This window comes from Bombus flavifrons, chromosome 11, assembly GCF_040668555.2.
Source record: "Bombus flavifrons isolate JBK064 chromosome 11, iyBomFlav1_principal, whole genome shotgun sequence".
NCBI classification, from domain to species: domain Eukaryota; kingdom Metazoa; phylum Arthropoda; class Insecta; order Hymenoptera; family Apidae; genus Bombus; species Bombus flavifrons.
Window position 1 is genome coordinate 9,862,799 of NC_138452.1, and position 26,296 is coordinate 9,889,094.

Below are 26,296 nucleotides of genomic sequence, written 5' to 3' on the forward strand. Positions count from 1 at the left end.
AATTGATCGGGTTTACAATTTATTTTAAAATTTCTACTTCATGTTATATTTTGCATCTAACGGTGCACTGTGTTAAAACAGTGTGGCTTCCTGAGCGAAACATGTGATCTCGTGCCAATGACCTGGGAAAACCTTTTAGACTTTATTACATCGGATGTTAATGTCCAATAAGGGACACACCTTTGTCTGCCATCACAGCCCTTTCGCCACCGTTTTCATCCTCTCTCGCGTGTCACGGGCTTTTACCACTCGCTTGTAGTCGGCTTTTAATAAAATTGCTTCTTATCACGCGACCAGCTCCTCCTCCTTTCTTTGCTTTTTACCTACGAACTTTACTTTTCGGACGATACCTGAACGCTTATAATTCTCGATTCCAAGCAAAAGCGAATTCGTGTACTACGCGAATGGTTGAAAGTGGCACGATTGCTCCATCGAACTTGCACGAACCGGGACAAAGCGAGTTGGAACATTTCCGAGCGAAAAACGCGATCTTCTTTAATTGTACCGTTTCAGGTTTTTGCTCAGGTCTTTGCGTTTAGCAAACAAAACAGTTTACGGCAACCTGGGTTCTTCATCAACGTCCGGCTTTTTATTACGAAGCGCGTAAAAGGAAGAAACGTGGTCGACTGCGCAAGAATCCCGGCGAACTGCCATTACGTTCTCTTTTTCTTTTTGCTGAGTCTTAATCAGCGAGCTTTCGCGTCGCATTAACACGTGGCATTGGTCGTTAAAGCGTGCCATTGGATAATTCGCGCCGGCCATTCGATCCTTTCGATAGAAACTTCCATTGGGAAAGGGGAGAAACGTATCGAGCGAATTTCGACCGATAGCGAATCTCCGAGGAATGAATTTCTCATCGCGGAAGCGGAAGGGACGTTGCCTCCGCACGACGGATACGGAGATCAGCGTTTGAATTAATTATTCGGCCGTTCCATTCTAGTCGCGCGAGTTCCATCCTCGATTTGCACGAGTTCGTCCCCTTTCGCGTTTCAAGTTCGTTGCCCGGCCGAATACGCGTTCACGCGAACGAAAATAGATGGCCGATTCTTCCGTTCTCCGTAAAAGAAATAGCGTAACGTATCGAGATTTTTATCTTCAAATAACTTCGTTCCGAAGGCTAAGAGACCGCGTTCGGCTGCTTCCTTTCCATCGACGAAACGTGCGATTCCCTTGCAAAACGTCGACCGTATGACGCGCGCTAATATCACGTTCTCGTGTCACCGATTAATAACGTACGTCGATCGACCGTCGATTCTCTGGCGGCTTACCGAGTTCCTATGTAAATTTCGACGAACGTACGTACACGGTTTTGACGGTTCATCGAATCGACGAGCAGCTCGATTACATCATCGGGCTAAATAACTCGACGTCGTTTCTCTGCGATTACGTGTGTGCATATGCGTATTTGCGTTGCTCGTTGTTCGACTGCTCGCCGATTGAATTTATCAACGATACCGGCAACTCCCACATTTCCCTACGACCTCGATGGAGCTTGGTCCGAATTACTTGGCGCAACTTTTCTAAAGTAGCGTTTTTCCGTCGATCGTATAACAGGTACTTAGGAAGTTAAATTGCAACGGTGGTTCCCGTTTGGCTTTCTCTGCCACTTCCGAAAGAAGTTTTCCACTTCTCTTTTCCATTGCTTAAACTTTACTTAAATGGTTCTCGAGTAACAAACGACGTCCGTTTCACGCGTACAAGCTATGGCCGGGTAACGCATATCTGGAAGCGTACACCATGCGATTCCCTGTGGAAAAATAAGAGGCGAACACGGCAATGATATTTTCTCTACGCTTCGTTTTCGAGAAAATCGAGTTTCAGAGATTTATCAAGTATGCTGGAACGTGGCTACACGTGCCATGTATATCGAACGTATAGGATACGTTCGCACGATAACACTGGAACTACCACGCCACTCGAATTGACTGGTTTTACAATTTTATTTTACAATTCCTACTTCGTGTTATATTTTCCCGCCGCAATGATGTAATGACTTTCGCAACGATAACTAAAAGAATAATATAATGAATTTTATTTTCTTCTTTATGTATTCAAACTGAAAATAATTTTGTATCGAGGCTACTTATACCAATATCAGTCAAAATGTCTACTACCTTTCAAAGTGTAAAAGGATCCTGCAATCTGTTTATCGAACCTTAATTAACCAGTTCCCTCGTTTTCTACAACTTGCCACACGTTTTTCAAATTTTTACCGCGTATCGTTCGATACGACGATATCAGTTATCAGGAAGATTCCTAGATGTTAACACTAGAAATATCACAGCACTCAAAACGACTGGATCAACAATTTTATAAACGTGTCAACCCTCGTTTAGGGATCCCAGATGGATTAATGATACCAAGAATCTACTACGTAACATGGAATTGCTTCTGTAAGAAAGTAATAAATCGATAAATGTAAAAATATTCTATTATTAGGTGTTTTTTAAAGACCAGTCATTTTCACTGGCTTTGGTAGAAATAGTTTCGTGTTGACTATCGGTAGCTGTAGTGATAACGCGCTCTGTGACTGTGTCCCGTGTAGTCGAAAGTAAACGCTACGCGACCAGCTCGTGGCGCACGTAGCCGCCTACTTTCGGCGCCAGAAATCCAGAAATTACAGATTCGCTTTCGTCCGGCGGGAGAAGATTTTTCGGGCATACATATTCAGCGTTCCGGTTTTCGTTCGCGATCCGCTGGTTGCATAGACCGTTTCAATCTAAAGCCGCGATCTCGCTTTCGGAGTTTTACTTTCTTCCTTTGAATCGATAGCCTACAATTGCACGGCAATAACCAGGCCAAATTCGAGTTACGTGGTCGGTCAATTTCACCCGACGTTTCCACGCCGCGATTTTAATCCGCGACTCGTCAACGCCGGTTCAATACCGATCGAACTTTCCCTTTCGATGCTTGGTCGCGTTACAAAACGCCACACGCGGAGGTGGAGGTGCGAGAGGAGAATTACGCTTCACAGCGACTGTGGGAGGCCGAAAATCGTTTCACTAACGTGGGTGGAAATTTCGTATTCGCCGTCCTTAACGAGCGAGGACGGACAAGCCAAGTGCCCACGTACGATCCTAGAGTAAACACGATTTCAGAAACACGATTTCATTACGTGGACCGTCTCGAAAGCCTGAAAGGACGCGAGAAAGGACGTTTCGATAAGAGCGAACATGCACTTGCGTACTTCGGTCTGGTTCCTCGCTCGCGAGAACGGTTGACCGAAGATCGTCGCATGTCGCGATGAAACATCGTCGTTGAATTGCAAGCAGCAAGGACGAGAAAGAAGAAGAAAGCACGATCGAGTAGCGAAGCTGTTCGTCGAGGATTGTCGTGGAGGCGCGAATTTCAAGACGCACGAAACGCGTAACTCGATCTTTGACTCTGCTATTCTCATGTTCCGTGGAAGCGTCCTCGTCGGTTTTTCGCATCGGTCGACTATCGGAAACGACCACGTACGTCGAAATAGGAGAAAAATGTGGCGAGAGGGAAAAGTAGGGAGAGAGAGGGAGGGAGGGAAAATCGAACGGACATCGTCGGGTAAAGGCTTGGCAAGTGGCAGATATACGTTACAGTCGCGGTCTCGGGAGTGGGGTTACACGATCGTCGGTCGGAGCGGTAGCCTGGAGAACACCTCAGTTCGGAGTCGGACGTCCTCCGTCGCTCTTCTTCCTCCTGCTCTTCCTTCCATCTCCGGTCGCCTCGTTCGTTTTCCTTTTTCTCTGTGCGACCGGCTCGTTAGCGGTCACGCGATCGCCGGTGCGAGCAATTACCAGCGATTATAAATCGACTCGTAGCGCAACTAACCCGGTCCTCTGAAACGCCAGGTCGCGTTCGATTTTTCGTTCGGCCGGTTACGACGGTGTTTTTGCTCTGTTCGATGCGACCAGTGATCGGTGGAAGTCTGGCGCAAGCCAGTGTCGTGAATTCGTGAAACGATTTCGTCGGCCAGTGGAAAGGTCGCTGGAACCGAAGAAGGTGCTGATGCGCGAGCGGAAGGAAACGGCGACACCTTTAGCATCGAAGATGCTTTGAGCGACGTTCGTGCTGTTTACGGCGACGCTGCGAGTCTCGGAAGCACGCCAGTGCGTCGACACGTCTCGGTTAATTTACACGCGTGCGAAGCACCGCGCCGACGCTTCCAAGCTACGATCGTTCGCCGTGTCTGGCAAACGCACGCGATCTACACGCTGATAAACGTATAGACGAACATAGAGAGAGTAGCAAATTGAATGGGAGGAAGATGGAATGAGATTTAAGATGCGTGCGCTGGCAAGCCACCGGAGGATCGTTGCCCGAACCTCTCGATCCGAAACGAAGGTCAAAGTCGCGTCGTAGCGACGATTCGCGGCGAAACGAGAGAAACGACTTCGCGTGCCACTTCGCCAGCGAGGATACGGATAATTTTGATGTTCCATCGCGGTGCCGCGACTCGACGGGGAAAGCCAGGCTCGTCGAGGGAAAACGGCGAGAGATGCGAGAAACCGGGGACACGCGGTGACCGAGAAACACGACACGCGAACACACCCTGCACGGACCCGTGGAGGAAAATTGCACGGCAGAAATGGCTCTGATAGCTCCGAGGAACAGCTCGCCCGTGGTACGGGACAAGGAGAGCATACCAGCCTACGACGTACGTATGCACGCACTCGCGATTATCTTCCTTTAACGCCTGCCGATCTCCCGGTACATCCGTTCGGTGTTCTGCGATCGTTCGTTCTTTCCCCGGTGCTTGCGTCCTTCTCGGACGTCGAGGAGCTTGTCGCGTTGTTCGACAAACGCGCGAGGACAGCGTATACGCATAACGATAATTTCTCGTAATTCCACCGATCGTTTATCGAGTAAAGTTTACTCGAATGTCGACGATTCCGCCGTAATTGCACTTCCGTGGTAGATGCCGTTAGTCGGAGACTGTCGCGTGGAAGGATAAATACGGGACGAATAGAACGATAGTTTGGGAAATTTTGGAGAAGCAGCTGCGATGTAACTTGCAACAGAAGTCGAGAACTCGAGAAAAGTCAGAAAATTCATCGCAGCGATGTTATCGATTCGCTGAAATATTAACGACCGTGATATTGAAAAATAATATGGTTGCAACACGCTGTTGCGATCTCGTTATATCACGAACGCGTATCGAAATAGCCGCATTTTCACGTCGAAACATCGCGGCATTACGTAAACGCGTTTACTTCCGATATCGTTCCGGCCTCGTGTTGTCCATTCATACGTCTGAAAGAACGCGCTTTCCTCGCGTTGACCGGCTCTCGGAGGAAACGATTCGCTTTGCATTTCCTCGCGGACGTCGTCCAGTCTGTGTCAGCTCGCGTATAGTCGACGGTGGAAAGTGGTATCGTCGATTAGCGAAATCGAGTCGCGGTTAACGCTCTGCAAGCGAATTAATCGATCGCGCGCGGTTTTTCTCCTTCCATAATTCCTATATATTTACGTACTTGGCTCCACGCGTTATTACCTTATTTCGTCCAACGTGAATGGAGTTATTACGCGGTCGTTGATCTCCGATGTACGTTTTCGTATTACGTTTCGATAAATTACCTTTGCTTCTACCTCGATGTCGTAATCTTGGCGGAACAGTCTGGCTGGTTGGATGCAAAACTGACTTGGTCGACGAGTTTGTTCAAGAGAGTGTCGAAAGTACCATAATATTGTCGTTAAATCTTATTTCCGTGATTCGACTCGTCGCATCTCGGATTCTTTTACCGCAAGCCGGTTCTTCTTTTTTTCGAGGTATCGACGAGTTACCGAATCCGGCGAGAATTAGCGGCGACAACTTCCAGTCGCCCGAAATATCGAAGCAAGTAAAATGAAAGTAAACGCCCGCAACTGTGCAGAAAGATGAGTTCGTTTAATGACGTTGCAGTTTACTACCGCGCAATAATCCACGGGTTTAATTATTCCGAGAGATTGATAAGAGAAGACCGGTTTCGAAGCGTAAAGGCGAACCGTGTACCTGCGCGTACGTTGCCTTCTGCGTTAACTGCTACATTGTTACCGCGAACAATCGCGTTACAGCGCTCGCTCGAGCAACGCGATTTCGTTTGTACGCGGATGTTTTTTTTTTCCACAAATTTTCGTTATATAATTTTCTTTGTCACGGCGAATAAAAAGGACGAAGCGAAGTTAACTGCACGAGCTACAGTTAGTCAACGGTTTGAACTCCACAGAGAGAATGATTTCACAGAGACAGTTGGCATCGAATCGTCTTCTAGCGAAGAATCTAACGAGTGAATATAACAAGCGTAAATTCTGAATAGAAAATGTTACGATGCACGTGCACTGGAAAAATATAACTGTGTGTACGTATGCATATGCATGAGTACGTACTTCAGTTTCTGTGGGAGAAAGGGGGCTTTGCAACTACGCTGATTTCACTGTACGCGGTCAGTCGGTATCCTTAGGGATATCCTCAGGTTATTAATATATGTATTGTCAATATTTGAAGGTGCTCAAAGGGATCAACGTGTATGGTCAGTACAATATCGTCCACATTTATCGACAGACCGCATTTTCGTTGAGAAAGTATTGGCGATATTATTGATAGACCTCGTTGCACGAAATTCTCGATTTTGAACAGCCGTATTTTACCGCTGTTGTTCCCTAATTTTAATCGACCCACCGTCGAACCATCGAGTTGTTTCGTTCGAAGACCGATGCAAGAGTTTCTTCGTAAAAGTTGGCGAGGAAAATCGTCGCCACGATAAACGTTGCTCTCTGTGCACGCCGAAGCGATATCGCCGTTTGATCTAACGTTAAAAGCGCGCCCATTGAAAAGCCTCGCGATAGCGCGTTAATAACAGCCAAGCTTCGATGATTCGCATTCATTCGCACGCGCTGAAAAATACCAAATCGCGCCTACCGATTCACCGATACGATCGTTGCTTCCACCTTGGGAAAAAAGAGCCATTCACGCGTCTCTGCCGCGGCCTGTTTATCGAAACCGAATTGAAATCGACGTGGAATAAGTACAAAGCCGCGTCGGTTCGTTGCACATCGGTGTTCGCGTCGATTCGTCGATCGATCGTTCAACGTCGGATCTCTTTTCGCGATTTCCTTGCAACTTTCGAGCGCGAATCGCGAGTTTAACTCTGCACATGATTTTCACCCGTCCGGTAGAGAGCAGGCAGCCAGCCCGTCAAAAATGCACGGAAAGGCAGCGCGTGGCACACTTTCCGCGATAGTCCTTTTCCCCGGCATACGAGAACGCTGCATCAGGCTCGGCAACCACCTGCCTTCTTTCTACTCGCAGTTTATCTTCGGTACCGTTGCCACGCACCAGCATCGTTTCTAACTTTATCTCTGTCCTAGCTCGCCCAGTGCTACCGACCAATCGAGCGTTGCTCGGCCCGACGAATTACGCTTTTAATATGCCATCGCTTGCAAATCGAAAGAAGATACGCGACGTTAGTCCTTTTTCTTCTCTTTTTTCTTTTTTTGTTTGATCTTAACAATTTACCGACCGCTAGCGGTTCAGCAGCGTACGCACGTCCGACCGGCAGTTCAGGCGCAGATTCTCCCTGGCGCCGGCTCTGTTTCGGTTTAAACTCTCCAATAGCATTCTTTTCGTTCGTTGAAAATGGTAAGTTTTTCAAACTGTGGGAGTATACAAAGCAACGCAACTGAGCAAGGTACCTTAGTACTAAATGTTGAAGTGGTCACCACTTATAAGAAAACTCTACATCTGGTCTTTTTAGTTTCTCAAGCACTGAAGCCATCGACAGCGCGTAGACAAAAGACTGCGACGAAGTCAGACCATAAACAGAAGACAAGCGATGTTGGCTTCGGGGTCTTTTTCAGTTATTAGGTAACACAGCTAGCGTGTGGATCTGGACCAGCTCAAATTGTATTCTTACTTATAATTACACTTATATTTAAATATATTTTCTGCCTTACAATTTATCCACTAGTTTTCTCTAGTTTTTTAATTTATCCACTAGTTAGATTATACATCGAATAACCTCAACACTAAATAACAAATTACTGCTCAACAAATGAGAAAGATTATTGGCGACAAAGATCGATTAATAGGCTATTGGTCGGTAAGCGTCGGCGACAGAAAACCGAATATTAGGCTATCGGTCGATAGTGTTAAGCTGTGATTGACTGTCCTGTCCGTTGCTCGATGCGATCAATTTCCACGTACCTTCTAAGAACACAAGGAAAAATAATATCTTTTACGTCAATGTATCTGAAATTGTAGGCTGCCGTTAACTGTACTGCGTTGCTAATGTCCTCCGCTGTCGAAGCAACGTTAAAATTTATATACAGGGTGGTTGGTAACTGGTGGTACAAGCGGAAAGGGGGTGATTCTACGCGAAAAAAGAAGTGGAAAATATAGAATAAAAATTTTTCGTTTGAGGCTTTGTTTTCGAGAAAATCGACTTTGAATCTTCGCTCGGTACGCATGCACTTTATCGCGTCTCGTTATAACGGATCTCACTGTAGATTTTTAAAAGAATTTAAAAAAAGGAAAAGTAAATGTACGTTTAAGGTACGGTTGTTGGACTCGTCGTACCGTATCTTTAATTGTGCCAATCGCTACGCTGACCGCCTCGACCTTTTTGCTGCGAATACCGCTTCGTTGAAACGCAAGCCTTGTATAGGCTTGTGGATGACGATTCGATATTGCGTGTGTCTTTTTCGTCTGTCTGATATTCGCGTATCTCTGTACGCGAAATATTTACCTTTTGGATTGAAAATTTCCCCTGCTATTTTTCAGAGAATACTTGCGAACATTCTTAGAAGGAACATTCTTAGAAGGGAGAGTTTTGCGTAAACTACATTGACGACATTTTAGTTTTCTCTGAAACATTCGATCGACATATCAGGCATACAGAGATGTTGACGAGAGCTATTAAGGAAGAAGGCTTTCGATTGAAACTGGCCGAATGTAATTTTGCAAAAAGTTCAGTAAAATATCTTGGTCACATCATGGAAAAAAAACGGTCTGCCACCAGGAAGAAATAATCTCAGAGCAATACGCGAATTTGAACGCCCAAAGAACAAAAAAAATGTAAGGCAATTACCGGGGAAAATGAATTTTTATTATAAATTTATAGAAGATGTCTGCAAACTCCTGCAATCACTTCGTAACTTATTAAAAAAAAATGTCCCATGGTCAAATACGTTCCGTCAATAAATGGTACGATACGACACGATCGAGCGAACCTGAAACAAATTCCTTCGAATCACTTTTAGCGAAGAACGTTCGGAGTTCCTTCGATAGGGCGCGTGTCGCGTTCAATTATCATCGCCTCGTAAATGCGTCGTTTCCAGCTAAACCATTAGCGTTAACATTTAGCCTTCTAACCCGGCTCACAAATTCACATTTCCAAGGCGAAATGGCTAGCTCGACCTCGCTGTAAACAATGCACGATTATAGATTACAACTACGATATCCATTGGAGGGTCTTTAACGGAGTTATTCAGCGAATAAGAAGCGCGCGAGTGGCGTCGTGGCCGAGCGAACGAATTCGGGAAGCGTTCGCGTGGAAGAAAATACGTGTTTGCGAGGCAAGCGATTTTTTGTCGCGGTTAGCGAGACTATCGCGTCGTATAGGGTTCCTTAGCGTAAATTAAAGCCATTGCTGCAGCAACGCGGCCATTATCCTCAGGCGGGGCATGCGTTTCACAGCAAAGTAGATGTACGTTCCCTTTTTTACCGCTGAATTTCGTTGTTTCGCGAGTCGCTTTTCCCCGAGGTCGGAACGAAGCTTCGAGCCATGGCGAAACGAAGGAGAGTAGAGATACGCGTCCACTTGACGGTGCAAGTTTCGCGAGCTACCCTCGAGAGTATTTCTCGCGAGTGGACACCGCATCGAGAGTGGCTGTCTTGTTTGATCGATTGAGTCATGGGCGTTATGAACGCCCACCTGCGAGAAATACTCGGCAGAATGAGTCAGGAATAGCTTTATTCTCGGGTGGACACGCAGCTTAAATCACCAGGTCCATGGCGCTGATCGGCAAACCGGTCGATAAATAGACGAATAAATAGGTACATAGAATACATGGCGGAAGCGAGCTAGTCGATGGGTCCTGATTAGATCTGTTCTCACGACTGCGTCGATGCATAATACGTAAACGTATAGGAACACGCCGTGGAAAGTTCATCGAAGGAGTTTCGACTCTCGAATGCTAATTATAGTTCAAATGGCACACGACTTTTCCCTACGCGAACAGAAACGTACGCGCTCTATCGGTCAACCGGTTGATAACCGATCCAACGCGTTCTCCTCGACTCTGTTGCACGCTGTTTTCTCGGCGAGGATGATGCGGGCTGTACGGGCGATTAATCGCCTGGCGGCCGTCGGGAAACGTCGCTGACATTAACGCGGTAATCAGCGAGATTGAAAGATGGGAAGAATCGCCGGTGCACGTGCCCGAGTCCCATTCGATCGGCCCAGTTAGCGGTCGAATAAATCGATCGATACCGTGCGATAAGCCGCGTTTATCGTCGAAGCACGCGTAAATTTCCGTGTCTGGCGTTCGCTTAACAACCGTTGTACGCGCTTGTCGGCCGTGTCTGCCGTAGTAGCCTTCTCACTCGCGTACGAGCTTATTCTTATTCTTCGCCGATGCGGTATAACTGTACCAGGGTGTGGCTTACACGCCGCGACTCGACGCGCCGCACGCGGGGAAAAACAGTCTTGCACGAAACTTCTAATGGCCCGTTAGATCGATCTGCTATGGTAACGCGAATACGTATACGTGCATGCGACTTTCCTCCAGCCCTCGTGCGAGTCGAACCCTCCGCCATCCGGTTCGCTTTCACCCACATCGTTTTTGTCGTATTTTTTAGAAGAAGAGAAACCTCGCTCGATGATTTTGTACGCGATCGATCGTAGCACGTGGCAACGAACGGAAGCCCATCTTGTTGCAAAAACAAATTTCTTCGGTCGATTCTATTCCACGACCTGAAGTTATTGTACTTCGCTTGTTAGCGGCGATCGCTCACGGCCGAGATTCGTTCCATCGCGAGAAAACGACACGATGAAAACGCGGAAAAAATGCGGTTAACAGGCACGGCACATTCGCGGAAAGAACGCGATGCGATAGATGCGGTGGCGAGGTAGAATAACCGACTGCGATCGGTTCCCTCGGTTTTCCAGATGCTTTGGTGCGAACTTAGCTTTATCCGTCGACGATCTTCGTTTCCCGATTCCTCTCCAAGTTTTACCTCTTTCATCCCAGAGATATCGCGTTCATCGCACGCGTTCGGCAGATCTGTCGGCTGGGATATTCCTGACGAAGGCTGGAGAAAAATTCCGTTCGATACCGATCAAGCACGCGTTTCAGCGAGTACCGTTTTACACGCTCCCGTTGGCAAAGGGCGTGCGAACGTTGCTCAGTTTTTCCTACGAGAACAGCGACTGCCGGTCGGACCTCGCAGACGCTACGAAAGAAGAAATGGACGCGTCATTGACCCGTGAAGCAATCGCGTTAAGCTCGAAGGCATCGTTTTCTTCCTTTTGTATTCGCTAAAATATGCTACTCGAACGTCGTGGAACGCATCGCGCAATTTCGAAGCGCCAAGGAGATGAATTATTTGAAGCGCTGTCTCGTCGAGTTGGCTACGCACGTAGCAGTTTAATTAGCCTTCTCTACCTCGGCCGTTGCAAACGAGTTTAGCGATAAATATTTATCGCGAATAAAGCTACACTCTTGAAACCGTTCTTCGTCGCATATTCCTTCGCGAGAACACGCTGCACGCTCCCTGTACTTTTCACACCTCGCGACACCCGCTTCGAAAATTCACGAATTTCTCGCCAAAGTTTAACTTTGCGCGCATTTCCTCGGTTTTCGTCAAAACAAGTTTGCATCTTTTTTCGCAAACTATCCGTTGAATCGTATTTTTCACCTTCGTCTTTTCCTTTCTGCTCGATGAAGTAAGATGCGGCGCGATTCCGCTCGCAGCTAAATATTTATCGTCGGCTGCGATTAGCTACGTCCTTCGAAAGATTCATCGTCGCGAGTTGTGTTTTGCGTATGCACAGGCATTATCCCTTCCACGATGCTGCGTGTTCCATGCAAAATTACGCATGCCGAGTCACGCGTCGTCGTGGAAAACGTTCCTCGAATACTCGACTAGAATATCGTGGAATCGTTAAATATGTTTTTCTATTAAAACGTCTTCTGGCTGGACGGTGTTCTCGCTGGCAGAAGAAAACAAAAAATAGGATTTCCGTTAGCGGAGAATTCTTTCCGAATGCCCCGTTGCAATCTCCGTCAAAGTCGGCCAGCCGACCGGTGTAATTTGCATTACGAGCGACTATTCCGGCGCACCGTGGATGGAAATTGCGATCGTCGAGACCGAAATTTGCATTATGCCACGGCAAAACTGTTTCCGTATCTCGAGTACTGGGACAACTAGAAGCAGTTTGCAAAGTAAACTGTACCATTAACGAACTTTGCGCAAACGAAATCGCAACCGTTGATAAGCTCGGGGCGTTCGTTTCTCGGAGCCGCGGCTCGTCGACCATCGACTTGGAGAGGAGAGTGCACGACGCGTGCACGGCATCGTTGATCGAGGCGCGAATTTGTCGGCTCTTTTCATTGAGTCGCGTCGAACCCTGGCTCGTGTTGCGTAATGTTTCGTATTATACGAAGGAGACCTTGTCTTCCGTCGGTCGTAGATTACGTCACCGTACGGTGTATCGCGATGCAGCGACTATAGCCGCTTTCAGCGCATTAGTCTCGCAGATTACGTCTTGTCCGTACGTGTGTTCTTTTCTTCTCAGTCAGTCGGTCCCTCGGTGCTTCTGCGATTGGTCGCGTCTCCCGATGGAACCTCCCGTGAACTGAGGACGTTTCGTCGATTCGAAGAAAGTTCCGTGGGAACGCGAATCATGCTGAGTCGTGTAAGAGACGTTTTTCTTCTTTTGGCTATTGATTACGTCACGTAGAATTAAGAGCGAAGAGCGCAGCAGAAAAAATTACGGTGATTGGGTGTTAATCGCGGCGGCGATCGGACGAAAGTACGTGATTTGGCGTTGATAACGACCGCCTTCGTCGACCATGCTGCTTAGTGGATCGATCTCCGGCACTGGCGACACGCGTTTCACATCGGAAGCAACAGAGCGAAAGACGAAGAAGAGGCTAGAACACGTCGCGTAACGCGTAGCAACGTGCACGGTGACTCGCGATAACGTCGGAATCGGCCACGCGATGCAGCAGATTTTTCATTGGAAACGGATCTGGGTCGGTCTCGTTATCTCGATCGGTGTACGCCGGAACAGACTTCCCCTACAACTTTTCCATTCGAATCGACGATTCCTGCGAATTTTCGGCTATCGATTGCCTAAAGCCAATTTTCTTGCCAACCAAACGATTTCCGGATCAACGAGCTGGCATCCGGCCGCGACTCTTTCCTGGACGAACTTCAAAAGAAATTTCGATGAACGCGGTTTCTCGATCGTTTCGGCATCGACGGCCAACGAACGCTGTCTCCACGCTGTTCGACGTTTTCGCGGATGGAACGAAGCGAGATTAAGCGAAACGAAAATTAAACGAAGACTGTCGTCGTCCGCCTAGCGACGAAAACGTTTCGTTGACGATTTCGTTGGTGTCGACAAAAGGAGGACACGAATTTACGACGAGTTTGCGAAACGAGTGGAATCGGTACGGTTCTCGAGCTTGGAACGCGATCGCGCCGATATCGGTCGCGTCAAGTGGGCGACACCTTTACGCAGCAACGACGCTCATTTGCATACACAGCCGCGGTCCGCGAACCAGTCGTTTATTCGTCGTCCTTGCGTGGAGCGTGCACAAATACCGCGTTTTGCAACGGACTTTAACGCAACCTACATACGAACAAAGCCGCGCGCTTAACCAAACAGGAAATCTCCAACTCGCTTATTTACTTTGCGGGACGCGCTCGCTCGTTCGTTCGGAGGATCGAGCCTTTCGGCGAATCGCGATCCGCTGCCATGGAAAAATTAACGACGCGGATCTCCTGCGCGAGTTTCCCTTTCGTTCGGACGTTACGAGGCGTTGGAAGCGTGCAGTCGCGACCCCGAGAAGTGGAGGCACGCGACGAAAGACGACTGTACGAGGAAACGCGCAAAAAAAGTCGGCTAATGTGTACGTTAACGTGTCGGTAGCTCTCGCGCAAGGACGCCGGCTGGATCATCGCTAAAAGCGTCGCAACCGGTTCCACCAGAAGCGCGCGTTATTCGATCGTTAATCGACCGGTCGAGATAACGAGCCTCATGCATCGAACCCGTCGCGATATCGTCGACCTCGATATCCGGTCAGCGAGCGATCAATCACCGGCGGACGCTGTTTTTGCATGTTTTTCGTTCGCAGCGGGGAACTGGTTCTGCTTTCGCGACAAGTTACGCGTTCGCGCCGATAATACCGCGCTTCTGAAACGACTTCTGTCGAGGAAATTGCCCGAACGATCGCTTCGATCGGCCGACGAGGATCCATCGCGCGCTGATGCGAAGTCGTCGCGATTCCGGAAATCAGATAATCGTCTCGCGACGGCCGATGACAAACGACGAAGGTGAAATTTATAGCCAGTGCCTGGCGGCTGTTTCATGGCATTCGTATGCACAGCCGGTCTCTCGCGCACCTTGCGACTTACGACACCGGTACATTTTCCAGCGCATGTTCCGCGAAACAACGACGACCACGGCAACTGCTACGGTGGTCGTTGCGAAACCTTCCGTCCAACGACCATAGATGTACATAGACAGAAGTCCGTGGCACGCGCGTTCTCGTGCCCACATCCGCCGCGTTACGATTTCCATGGTCCCGTGCTGGTGCTGAACGCAATCGGTGTACGTCGCCAGCGAACCTCTCGATCGACGAGCGTAGGTCGACACCACTAGCGCGTTCGTTTCCGAACGAAACCACCGTATTTCTATCCCAATAAGCCAACTCTCGGCCTTGTTCGCCGACTTTTCCTTCAAGGTCTCTCTCCGAGCTACCCAACGGAGATTTCGTTGTTTCGTCTTCGTATGTTGGTCGCCGATTGTTCAAGAATTTAGTAGCTTCGATACGCCGCTACCGATCGAACGCGTTCGACCGAGAGAAAGTTGGTACTCGTCGTAGATGGACGAGGACCAAATAGACGTTGTACGGTGTAGGTTGGCGATCGGTCTTGAAATCGACGATTCAAGCTCGAGTTCTCTAGCCGTGAAAAAATCCATCGAGAGAATCTGTACGTTCAAGAGAGATGCTATCGTCTGAGTCGAGCTATCCGTGAACGCGACCGTTAAAATCGTTGGACTGGCAGTAACGATTGGAGAGTTTGTTAAATTACGGAGAACACGCGGCCAGATATTCGTACGCCACGCGCGACACAGTTCTTCGTTTAATCGCACACAACGATGCTCCGATCTTCCCTTTCTACCTGTCGTGGTTTTCTCTGGTCATTGCGGCGATCGATCAGCTGCACGCTCATAGATGGAAGGTTTCACCCCGCGAGAAATTACTTATACTTTCTCTAAAGCTCGAATCGTTTCGCGTGTCGCGCTCCCCTCCTCCGAGACTCGTTTCCTTTAACGAGGTGAATTAATTCCTCGAGATTCTCGGATCACTCTACTTACTCGCGACACGAACGAATACCGAACGAGAAACTTTGGTCGGATTCGAATCGGTCGCCTTCTCCTTCATCGTTATTACTGCCAGCTGTAAGAATTCATTTTTGCTCATTTTTACGTAGTCTGTCGGAAAGAACTCTTCTCTATGTTTGTTGTTGTTATTAACCCATTTGCATCCAAGCGCGGATTATTACGCAATCGGACGACTGTCTTCTATCACGAAGCGCGGATTATTACGCGCACTGCCACTGCTTTTTATTTCAGTCGCTAAGTATTCTTCAGATGTGACAGATCACGTTTGACTCGTTTGTCAGCATCTCGTCTGTATCAATTTATTATTTTCTAAACAAGTCTTACTTTTGTTGTGAAATTCTGTTTAACTGCCACTATGAGTAAGTACTGTCGATCTTAATTAAATTTGACAAATTCAAATTGAGAAAATATTCTAATTTTATAATGTAAACTACAATTTAGTTGCCCCAATGGATCTTGATGATTCGGATCAAAGTATACAAATAGGACATACTCGAAAACGTATCCGTAGGATCTCATCGAGTGAAGACAGCGAAGTTGATCAGTGCGGCAGTTTTAAATTCTAAATAATTTATTTTTTAATCGTTTTGAGCAGTAAATTTTCGGTAAACTCCATGAATAACTTGGATGTCATTTACTGCACCTACGACCGCGCGCGGTGATGGGACCAGTCGTCAGTTGAACGCCGCTGATGCCTTCAACTGTTTTTTTAACGGGGTAGACCCTTTCGTACAAAGATACGACGCGAAAAGAGGCAAATTACACGCGCAAATATACGCAAAAGAGGGAAAAGAGGAGGAGAAAGGTGTACGAACGGAGGTTTGAAAATCGCGATAAATATAAAAACTACAGTGTACGTTGCAAGAAGCTTCTCGAGGACGATGCGATTGTCGAAAAAGATGGGCGTCACGGTATACAACGAGATGGACAGTTCCATTAATACTAAAACTATAGTTAACACGAAGCTATTTCTACCAAAATCAGTGAAAATGACTGGTTTTTAAAAAATACCTAATAATAGAATATTACTTTCTTACAGAAGCAATACCATGTTATGTAGCAGACTTTTGGTATTATTAATCCATCTGGGATCCCTAAACGAGGGTTGACACGTTTATAAAATTGTAGATCCAGTCGTTTTGAGAGCTGTGATATTTCTAGTGTTAACATCTAGAAATTTTCCTGATAACTGATATCGTCGTATCGAATGATACGCGGTAAAAATTTGAAAAACGTGTGGCAAGTTGTAGAAAACGAGGGAACTGGTTAATTAGGGTTCGATAAACAGATTGCAGGATCCTTTTACACTTTGAAAGGTAGCAGACATTTTGACTGGTATTGCTATAAGTAGCCTCGATACAAAATTATTTTCAGTTTGAATACATAAAGAAGAAAATAAAATTCATTATATTATTCTTCTAGTTATCTTTGCGAAAGTCATTACATCATTGCGGCGGGAAAATATAACACGAAGTAGGAATTGTAAAATAAAATTGTAGAATCAGTCAATTCGACTGGCGTGGTAGTTCCAGTGTTAATGCGGTGAAAATGGTTATGGGTAGTGCAGGTTATCCTTTATCGTTGCGTCCGCGATTTTTTCCAACGAACATTTGCGAATAATATCGTTCGGACGCGAACCGAGCTAGTCATTCGCGTGACGAACCAATGTCGCGGTAGCGTTCTCCTCTCTGCCTACACCGATCTCGATTGTGCCCGAAGCGGAGCATATTTTTTTTTTTTTTTTTTTTTATTAATCCGCACGGACACCAGGTCGCTTCTGGGGAAAAGCGGCGTGGTAGTGCCGGACTCCAACCGACTAAAACGTCCACGATGACCGTCCCGACTGCGATCGAGAGGGACCCGGGAACCGGTGTAAGCGATACACCGGGCCCGTGCACGGAGCGGAACATAAGACAAACGTAAGTGTCCCTGGGTGTCGCGTAACCTGCGCCGACTTCATTCGATGGAATTCTTCGACGAACCTCCGGATATCGCGCGAAGATCGCATCGAACCGCTATAACGCGATCGCCGCTTCTAGAACGTCGATTTGCTCGTTCAGCCGTTCGATTTACGATCGTTGGACGCGCTGGTCGTTCATCGTGAAAGTCGACGGAAAAGGGAGCAGGTTTTTGCCTGGAAAGAAACATAAAACGCGGACGGAGCGTTCTCGAATCGCGGAAGTTGTTGCGCGTAACCACCCTTAATTATACCGTTACGAGTCATCTTCGACGAGGACTTTGCGATTACGCAACGATCGCGCAACCGCGACGAATCGCCCTGTCGTTTGGCGCGTATCCCGACGACTCGGACGATCTCTGCGTTGGCAATTTTATTCTCTTCGATAGATCGTCGATGATTCGTTAAATGGTAAGCGGTAAGACGTTTGTCGGTTTCTCGAGTTCCGATTCGCGCCAGTCGCCCGACTTTACGTAGAACGTGAACAACAACGACCAATTGAGAATCGTTCGAGTATCGACTGTTAGTCCCAGATACGGTTCGCGAGATTAGAACACTCGTTAGGACGAACTCGTCGCTAGGTTTCCTAAGTTAACGACGACACGGTACGATGGTTCGCGAAAAATTTGACTCGATGCAACTTAATTGCGAACGATCGACAGATGGATGACCGTTAGAGAGAGAAGGCGCGAGTAGCTTTTCGTCGGAGCCCGAAGGAAAGTCGCGAACCATCTACCAAGTTGTTGCGGCTAAGACGCGCTGTTGCTTTCTAAAACCTCGTTTACTATGTTCAGTCACTTTTCGCCCATCGATTTTAAATTGTTCGAATTTGCCCGTGTAGACACCCGATGTCGGTCGAGTTGAAACGACTTGTAGTCGTTCGACCAGAAATAGCCCGTTCTTCTATCTTTGAACTGATCACTTCGACTGAGACCTAGTCGCTTCGAGTATAGTTGCGTGATGCAAATGGGATTTAACCGATGAAAATTTTCGCTCAAACAGCGGACCCTTTCGGAGTCGAAGATACGATCGATTCTGTCGACGTAAGTGGTTAAACGCCGATGATTCGCCAGAGTCGGCACGCGCTGGCAACCGAAAGTCACGAAACGAGTCTTACGACGAAACAATTTCATGGTCTAAAGTTCCAGTGAGCACGGCCGGGGCCCCTCGCGCGCCTGCTTCTCCTTTCAAACGTCGCTTCGCGCGATGCGTTCGTTCGTCGTCGACGAAATCGCACGACGCTAAGAAGCCAATCATGACAGGCTTTCGTTTCATTTGTAGATTCAGTTTTCGTAATAGACAGACGTTTTCGTAGCGAAAAAAGACCAGCGACCTGACGAATGAAACGCGCCACGTATTCGTTAAGACGATGGAGGGGGCGGCGTTTGTCTCCCGGGGAACAACTTGGACGGCGCTATTCCGAAGTGTAGAAGTCTAGAGAAACCGGCCACACGCGGTGAATCTCGGATTCGAACGAGATTCCCGATGGGGAACGTGGAACGTAAGATTCTCGTTACGCCGCGGTACAGCGGGTTGCTGATATCGATCGGACGAGTTTCTCTGAACTTTTGCCGACAGCCGTGGAAAAAACGGAAGTACGCTGTATTAACAAACTCCGCCTTCGCGAGCCATTCCAGATCAATGCCCCAGTGGCGTATCGAGCGAATTTTCCACGTTGGCGTCGCGTATCCACTTGCCCTGGCTTTTCTCTTCCCCTGCCATTCTCTGTCTTCCGGATAACTTCCTGCATAAATAACACGGTGTCTGTCTCTTTGTCGCAGTATCTTCGCGCAACTCGATAATCACTCGCTCGAAAGACTCGACGAGAGAGCCTCGAGGCCGGTCAGAGGCAATGACAGAGTCGTCGGTTATCGATTATGCAGCCGGTCGAAAATAGCAGCTGCCGTTTACGATTCTTGGATCGCGGATCACAGAGAAACAATTAGAAACACCGAGACGACGTGGAAAATCGCCGACAGTGATTTATCGCAGTAATGACAGAATCACGATCGCGATAGCGACGTAACCTAATTCGCGACCGTGACTTTTTTTTATTCTCGAGTGAAATCGCTCACTGTGATCGTAATTCTTTTATTTTGCTCTGAATTATTTCGCGTGGAATATTTCGAGATACAGCGCGCAGAAAGGCATCTGCGTATAACGTTAGTTTACTTTATTTAATATTAAAAATGAAGAACAGTTGAAGTTCCTTTTCTTCTTCTTATATCGGTATCTTAACACTTTACCGACCGCTAGAGATTCAACAGCATACGCACGTCCGACCGGCAGCTCAGGCGCGGATTCTCCCTGGCCACGGCTCTGTTTCGGTTTAGACTTCATTCGTTCATTGCGAACGTTTTTCAAATTGGTATAAAATTGTGGGAGCTTGCAAAGCGACGCAATTGACGCAACTGAGCAAGATACTTTAGTACTAAGTAACAAATTACTGCTCAAATAATGAGAAAGATTGTCGGTGACAAAAAGCCGATTAATCGGCTATCAGTCGGTGAAGTGTTAAAAATGAAAAACAGTTGAATTTCCTTTTCTTTGTCTTACATCGGCATCTTAAAGATATTCTGTCTCGAAGATATTCGTTGTTCCTGTCGATTTCAAGACCGTAATATATTAATTCGATATCGTCGATGTAAAGATGATAAGGTTAGGCGATGCGCGCAAATAACAGTTATATCTCTCCTCCAGTCAGAAGCGATCAGGAAAAATCGCAAATCATCGTGAGGTATCACCGTGATTGAGAACGAGCGTGATCGAACTGCTCGTAATTCACAAATAGCAGTTTGCGCTGTCTCTAATTAGATACATCGTACGTCATCCGCGCAGATGCATGCGAACGAACACACTCGCGTAAGTAAATAAGTGGTAAATTCGTTACGTATGACGTTAATCCTTTGCTGCAAAGTACTTACGCGTTAACCAGCAGCACACAGAGAGTTTAATCGTCGCGCATCGAGCGATTCATCGGTGACGTAACGCGCCTTTCGAGATTAAAATTAATTCCTTTAGAAAGACGAGCAGGAGGTGAGGAGAGTCTACGAGTTCGTAGTTTCGTCATGAAAGCTTGTTATTACTTTCACGGGCGAAAGAAAAATCGATTTAGCGGGAAAGACGGTAAAACGTAAGACGATAGAAATAGAAAAGAAATAATAAGCGAGAATTTGGAAGAAGTAGCTGAGGTATAAAATAAAAAATCATAGAAAAATCTGTCTTAAAACTTATTGTCCAAATTGTCCCGACCAACCTCAGCTTTGTATACAATGCTTTAAAGTTTTACATCCTAAATAATTTTCTTAATAAACCATTTTCCTATTATTTTTGTAACAATACGATAGTTCTATTACTTCTTGTGGAATATCTTTTCAAATACCCACGACGATTCTTCGCGAGTAGTCAAATAAGCGTCTCCCGAATACCGATCAGAAACTTTGCTGTCGCCCGAATATGGGTGACGCGGCAGTGAACGTGTTATAAGAGAGAATCTCAAAGATTCCATAGGTTCACCGAGTATATCAACCTTGTGATAGACGCTGTTAGCTAAATTCATCGTCCTATTGAAACAGTTACGGTAGTCGTGCTTACGTTATGCATAAACGCTGCGACGTCGTCGTGTAATTTCGCGTTGTTCCGGATAGGCATATTACATGAAATGCACGAGTGACGTACGAGTTATGAGACCTCTAAGAATGTGCAGGATTCCAAGATTCAAACTCTTAACAACACCGTCGCAATTGTGGGAATTAAACTATACTTGAACTGTATAGGGGCACTATACAGCTGCTGTTCAAGTAATTCTTAAAAGTTAGTCCCCGGTATCCCTCGATGTGAAATTTATATAATAAAGAGACCGGATAACGCTGTCATGTTCTGAGATAGGTTTGATCGATCGACTGTAGCGGCATAAGCGTCTTAGGACGTTTCGATACGAAGATTCCTCACATAGTTGTTTTGCCACAGATGATTGACACTGTACGTAACGTAATAAACTATCTCTGGACAACGCAATTTCCCTGCTACGTGCAACCTACAACCGGCGACAAGTTCAAACCTTTCGGTACCTTCCCTTGACAAGTATAAATAGACGACCATGTTCTTCAGAAGTCAGTCAGTCGAGCGAATAAGTATAACGAATCAGTGTAGCGAATCAGCGTAACAATTAGTATCAGTACCGCAGTATCGCGCAATCTTATAACGAATATCATCGATTGCGATTAACTTTGTATTCTACATTTTAAAATATCTGTAAATATAGTTGATTAAATTAATTCGTCCCATTATTAATTTATAAACGACTACACATCACACGACAATAGGAAATTTCCGAGGGCGAATCGCGTCTCTTACGAGTTTAGCTATCCTACGAATTTGACGTGCAGATTTATAATAATATTCCTGTAGTATGTCGTAAAGTGGTAGGAAAAGGTAACGTCAGCATCTTTAACGCAAAGGTAACCTGGTATGTAATTTGTTTCAGATCAAGCTAGAACGCGTTCTCGGAGTAACCGTATCGAGCAATGCAGCCCTGGATTGCGACGCGACCAGCGAGTTGGTCGCTTATCCTGCCGGGTGAGTTCGAGTCCGATCTCTTGCTTTTCTTCCATCGATTCCTCTTCCATTGCATGTACGTCGATCCAACTCTGTTACGCGTACCATCCGCACCTGTCCTCTTTCCGAACCCTATTCTAATCTCGCGATTCTTCCTACGACCCTATTTTTCGCCGATTTTCAGCCTTGTTTTCTATATCGGTAGGAAAAGTCGCGATTCGGGCCCGACTTTTTCAATCTTGTACCTACTCGTAGCGTTTACTCGGTTTCGCGATTAGAATTCCGGACGTCGCGGTACTTTGGAGGCTACGTGGTTGCGCTGATGTTCTCGTTGGAGACGCGACGCTTGGAAACATCGTGGTCGATCGGCTCGGTCGCGTCGTTAGTCTCGCCGTTGTAGCCTCGAAATTATTGCCATCGTCCATCGAGCTCTAAATCGTTCGCCGATAATAACCGGTATCGATTGCGGAATTAAAGTAATTGGTGGGTTAAGGGGCCGCAAGAACCAGGCAAAAGGGAGAGTGGCGCTCGTCGACGATCGCGCTCGCATCGCGTATCGCCTTGAACGAGATCGAAACTTTTGCTACGGTTTATTTCTACGCGAAGGAAATTGCTCGCGTGAACGGGAGCGGTGAACTCCGTGGCTATTTAACCGTAATCGGAAAGTAGAAGTAGCAAGGTCGACTTTTAAAAATCGTTTCGCTTTTCGCAACTTTCGACAGACCCAATGAACGACGATGGTCGACTCCGGGTCGTGATCGGAATGAAAGAGGAAGGAGGTCGTATTACAAATCCGACAAGTTGTTAGAAGTCGGTCGATATTCGTGGGAACGAGCATGCAGAAGAAAGAAGAGATCCTTTGCACAACGCGCGGCACACGGAAGCGCGGCTTTATCTCGATCGGCGATATCGGATCGCGATATTTCGATAAAGATGCTCGCTGGTCGCTGGTCGGTGGAAGCTTGCGAAACGTCGATAGGCTTGGTCGCGCGCGTGTCCCAGATCCGTTGTTTCTCGCCGTTCGACTTTTCGTTTTTTCGACCGCGATATCCTTCGCCTCAACATCCTCTCAACGATCGACAGTGTCGTCGCACTCGCCTGTGCGATATTTCGAAGTCGCGTTCCGAACTTTTGTCAGACGCCGGCCGTGAAGAAAGAAGGCGACCGTGAAAGAAAGTTCATCTTCGTTAGCGCTTTGTTCGGCGCTGTAAAAAAGTGCACGTGCGATTCCACCGGTCACGGATAAACGCGGACGGTAGAAAAGAAGGCTCGCTCCATGAATGGAAGAATGGCGAAAGTGCGATCGGAAGATTGTGGACTAAGACACTAAGGTATCGCGTGTCGAGAAACAAGCATTTCCACCGCGCTACGTCGTGCCGCTCTTCTGCGGTTCTCCCAGGCTTTTTCCTCGAAATTCGCTTCGTAGCTGGATCTCGTTCACTCCTTCGCTTTTCCATTTGTTTCGCGTTTTCTCCGCGATCGATCGACGATCGGGACTGAATTATCGCGTACAGTACGCGATTGTACGTAACGGATACACAACTCGTCGTCTCGCGGAACTTGGGAAAAGACAGTTGACTCGACGAAAAGAAACGTTTCGGTTGGACGACGTTAATGCAACAACGGAACCTTTTTATTCTCAATGCTCGTTGAATAAAAGTCTTAGCAAAATAATTCGTCTGTCGAATATACGCGTGAAAGTGCGCGTAAATTAAATCGCGTTTGGTCTCGTTTAAAGAAGGTTAATTAAAAAGATATCAGAAATAAAAAAGTTTCATTCGTTTCATTCTCGTGGACAATTTAGCGTTGCTTCGTGGACACATTTGGCTTCCGATCGGGTTACGCTAGCCAGCCGTCGAACTTCGCGGTGTGTCAAAAGGAATATCAGGGTGTCCTTGGGGAAAACTCTCCTCTGTAGCGCGAGGATGACGACCGATCAATTAGAAGGAACATCGTGGACTGCTCGCTTAGAGAGAAAAACCGTATTCGCCGAGCGACGCGCGCTCGTTAGCCCATTGTATCGCTAATTACGATCGCGATAAAGAAAAACGGCGGAGTAGGATGACGCGTTAACTCGGCGCGTAATCAAGCATCGCTTGACAGAAAGCACGGCGACGAGCGAGAACTGGTGATTTTCGCACGTGCTACTTGAGTCGCCTAAATCCGCGGCGCCATCGAGCCGGACGTCGAGAACGTACATGTCGCGGATACGTCGGGTGCAAGCGAACAGGCAAACAGCTATGTACGGTACTCGGAAATCGGGTCAAGAGAGAGGTGAATGGACCAAAAGATTCTGTGTCGGAGATCCGCCTCGAACGATAAGCGTCGGCGACAATTAAATCGTTCGATCGACCTGGCAACCTCTGCACCCGTTGGCTGTGTACGCGTTTTTTGCCGCGTCAAGCCACGCCGATTCTTTCCTTTCGTTTCGTCGACGACGACTCGATCGGCCTGGTTTACAGGCCGATACGAGACGTTCGTTAGCATCGATGCCGCGATGTTAGCAGCTCGAGCGGAATTATGATTCTTCGGTCACGTAATGTAGCGTAATTACGAGCACGAGCATGGTAACGAGCTCGGCGAGATTCCTCGCGCATACGCGTGTTTACGCGTGCGTGAACAAAGCTTCCCCGAGTCGAAAGTAGCTGTTAGCATGCGAGTACTTGCCAGCACCGCGCTCGATTTTCCTCGATGCATCTGGCTACCGTTCGAGTCGCTGCTCCGGCCGATCTCGTTATGTCATCGCGGTTAGTAGCAGTTAGAATTCGCCGCTTCCTCGTCAAATTCTCCTTCTGGTAATAAATCCAGCGTTGGAGATATCAAAGCGCGTTAACGTATCTCGCCAAACATCGATTTTCGTCCTGTTTTAATCGCGTAGGAAACGCTAGATCGGTTACGCGATGATACCGGTTGTACGCGCTAAAGACAACCGTAATAGCGGCTACTCGATACGTTATCCGATAGCGTGCCGGTACTTTCACGAACACGTTGATACAAAGTCGATGGCGTTACACCAATTACGACCAGCTGTCCGGCAATCGTAGCTCGGCTCGCTGTTGCTTGTGATTTAACAAACCGCTTGAAACGATCACGCGAAACCTTTTAAATTTGACGATGTTTACCGCTTGTCGATTTTTCACGTTCGATCGAACGGAACGGCCACGCGTCCTTGAACGTATCGAGGTTTGTTCGTCGGTGGCAAGAGACAACGGTTGGACGTATTGGAGCGGTGGATCGCGTATCTGGCAACGACATCGTCGAGAGCTCGACTCCAAGGTTAGAAAGTGCTTGACATTGCGTGTATCGTGTTACGAAGGAAAGTTCCGCTTTCCCGGTTTCTCGATCTACTCTGTTTCCCAGTTTCGAGGTTCCAGATGCGCTGCGAGTTTAATCGACAGAGGCGATAGAGGAATAAACGCGCTAGTCCATTAATTGCCGGAGAAAATCGTGCGCAAAGAAAAGTAATTGCTCCTCTCGTAAATTTCACCTACGGAGAACGCAAGGCACGAACTACGGTTTGCTTAGCGTCAGCTATAGACAACGCGAGACCCATATTCCTCGCGCGATCGTGATCGCCTCGGGACTTTCCAAATTCGATAGCATCGAGAACCGTTCCGTTCTTAGAAAATGAAAACTCGACCGGACTGTGTTTTCCAACGTCGACATCGGCGAGGCAAAGATAGCGCGCCACCGGTATTTCGAGACGCGATCGCGTACAAGGTAAGTAGATGTTGGAGGTGAGGAAAGTTGGTTCGCATGCCTGGAGAACGCTGGAAACGAAGAAAGTCCCTTATTAATAATTAGGCGGAGCAGCCGAGCGCTGCCGTCTTGTGTTCCGACGACACACTGCCGGAATTAGTCACTGTGGGACAATCTTTTCCGGCTAGCGAGCAAACGTGTTACGCGTTCGAACGGCACGAGCAAGAAAACGAGAGTTTCTTTCTTTCTACGAATACGGTTGCGTACGAAACGCGAAACACGGTCCTTAAAATCGTACCGCGTTTCCTACCTCTGCACTAAGTCGTCGATTACGTTTCGTGCTCGTTCCCTTTTCATATCGTCTCTTACGATCGCTCTTATCCGATACGAAAAAGTCCTGTGCCGATTAAATAAATAAATAAATAAGTAAATCCGTTCCAGAATACAAAGAAAGTAAGTCGTTCGATGAGGCGATTTCGAAAATCTCTAA

The 26,296-nt window shown here is 47.3% G+C and overlaps 1 protein-coding gene across 8 annotated transcripts in view; it reads left to right on the forward strand.

The window, feature by feature from the left end:
• Wdr62 (WD repeat domain 62) overlaps positions 1-26,296 on the forward strand; it is a 114,792-nt gene that overhangs the window by 64,979 nt on the left and 23,517 nt on the right. For 6 of the 8 annotated variants that reach the window (XM_069124133.1, XM_069124132.1, XM_069124135.1 and 3 more), the window contains exon 3: positions 22,037-22,128. In XM_069124133.1, coding sequence (XP_068980234.1) covers positions 22,037-22,128 — 92 coding nt within the window. Of the gene's footprint in view, positions 1-3,639; positions 4,634-12,713; positions 12,873-22,036; positions 22,129-26,296 lie in introns of those variants that run through there. The other 2 variants (XM_069124137.1, XM_069124138.1) reach the window with 2 other exon arrangements.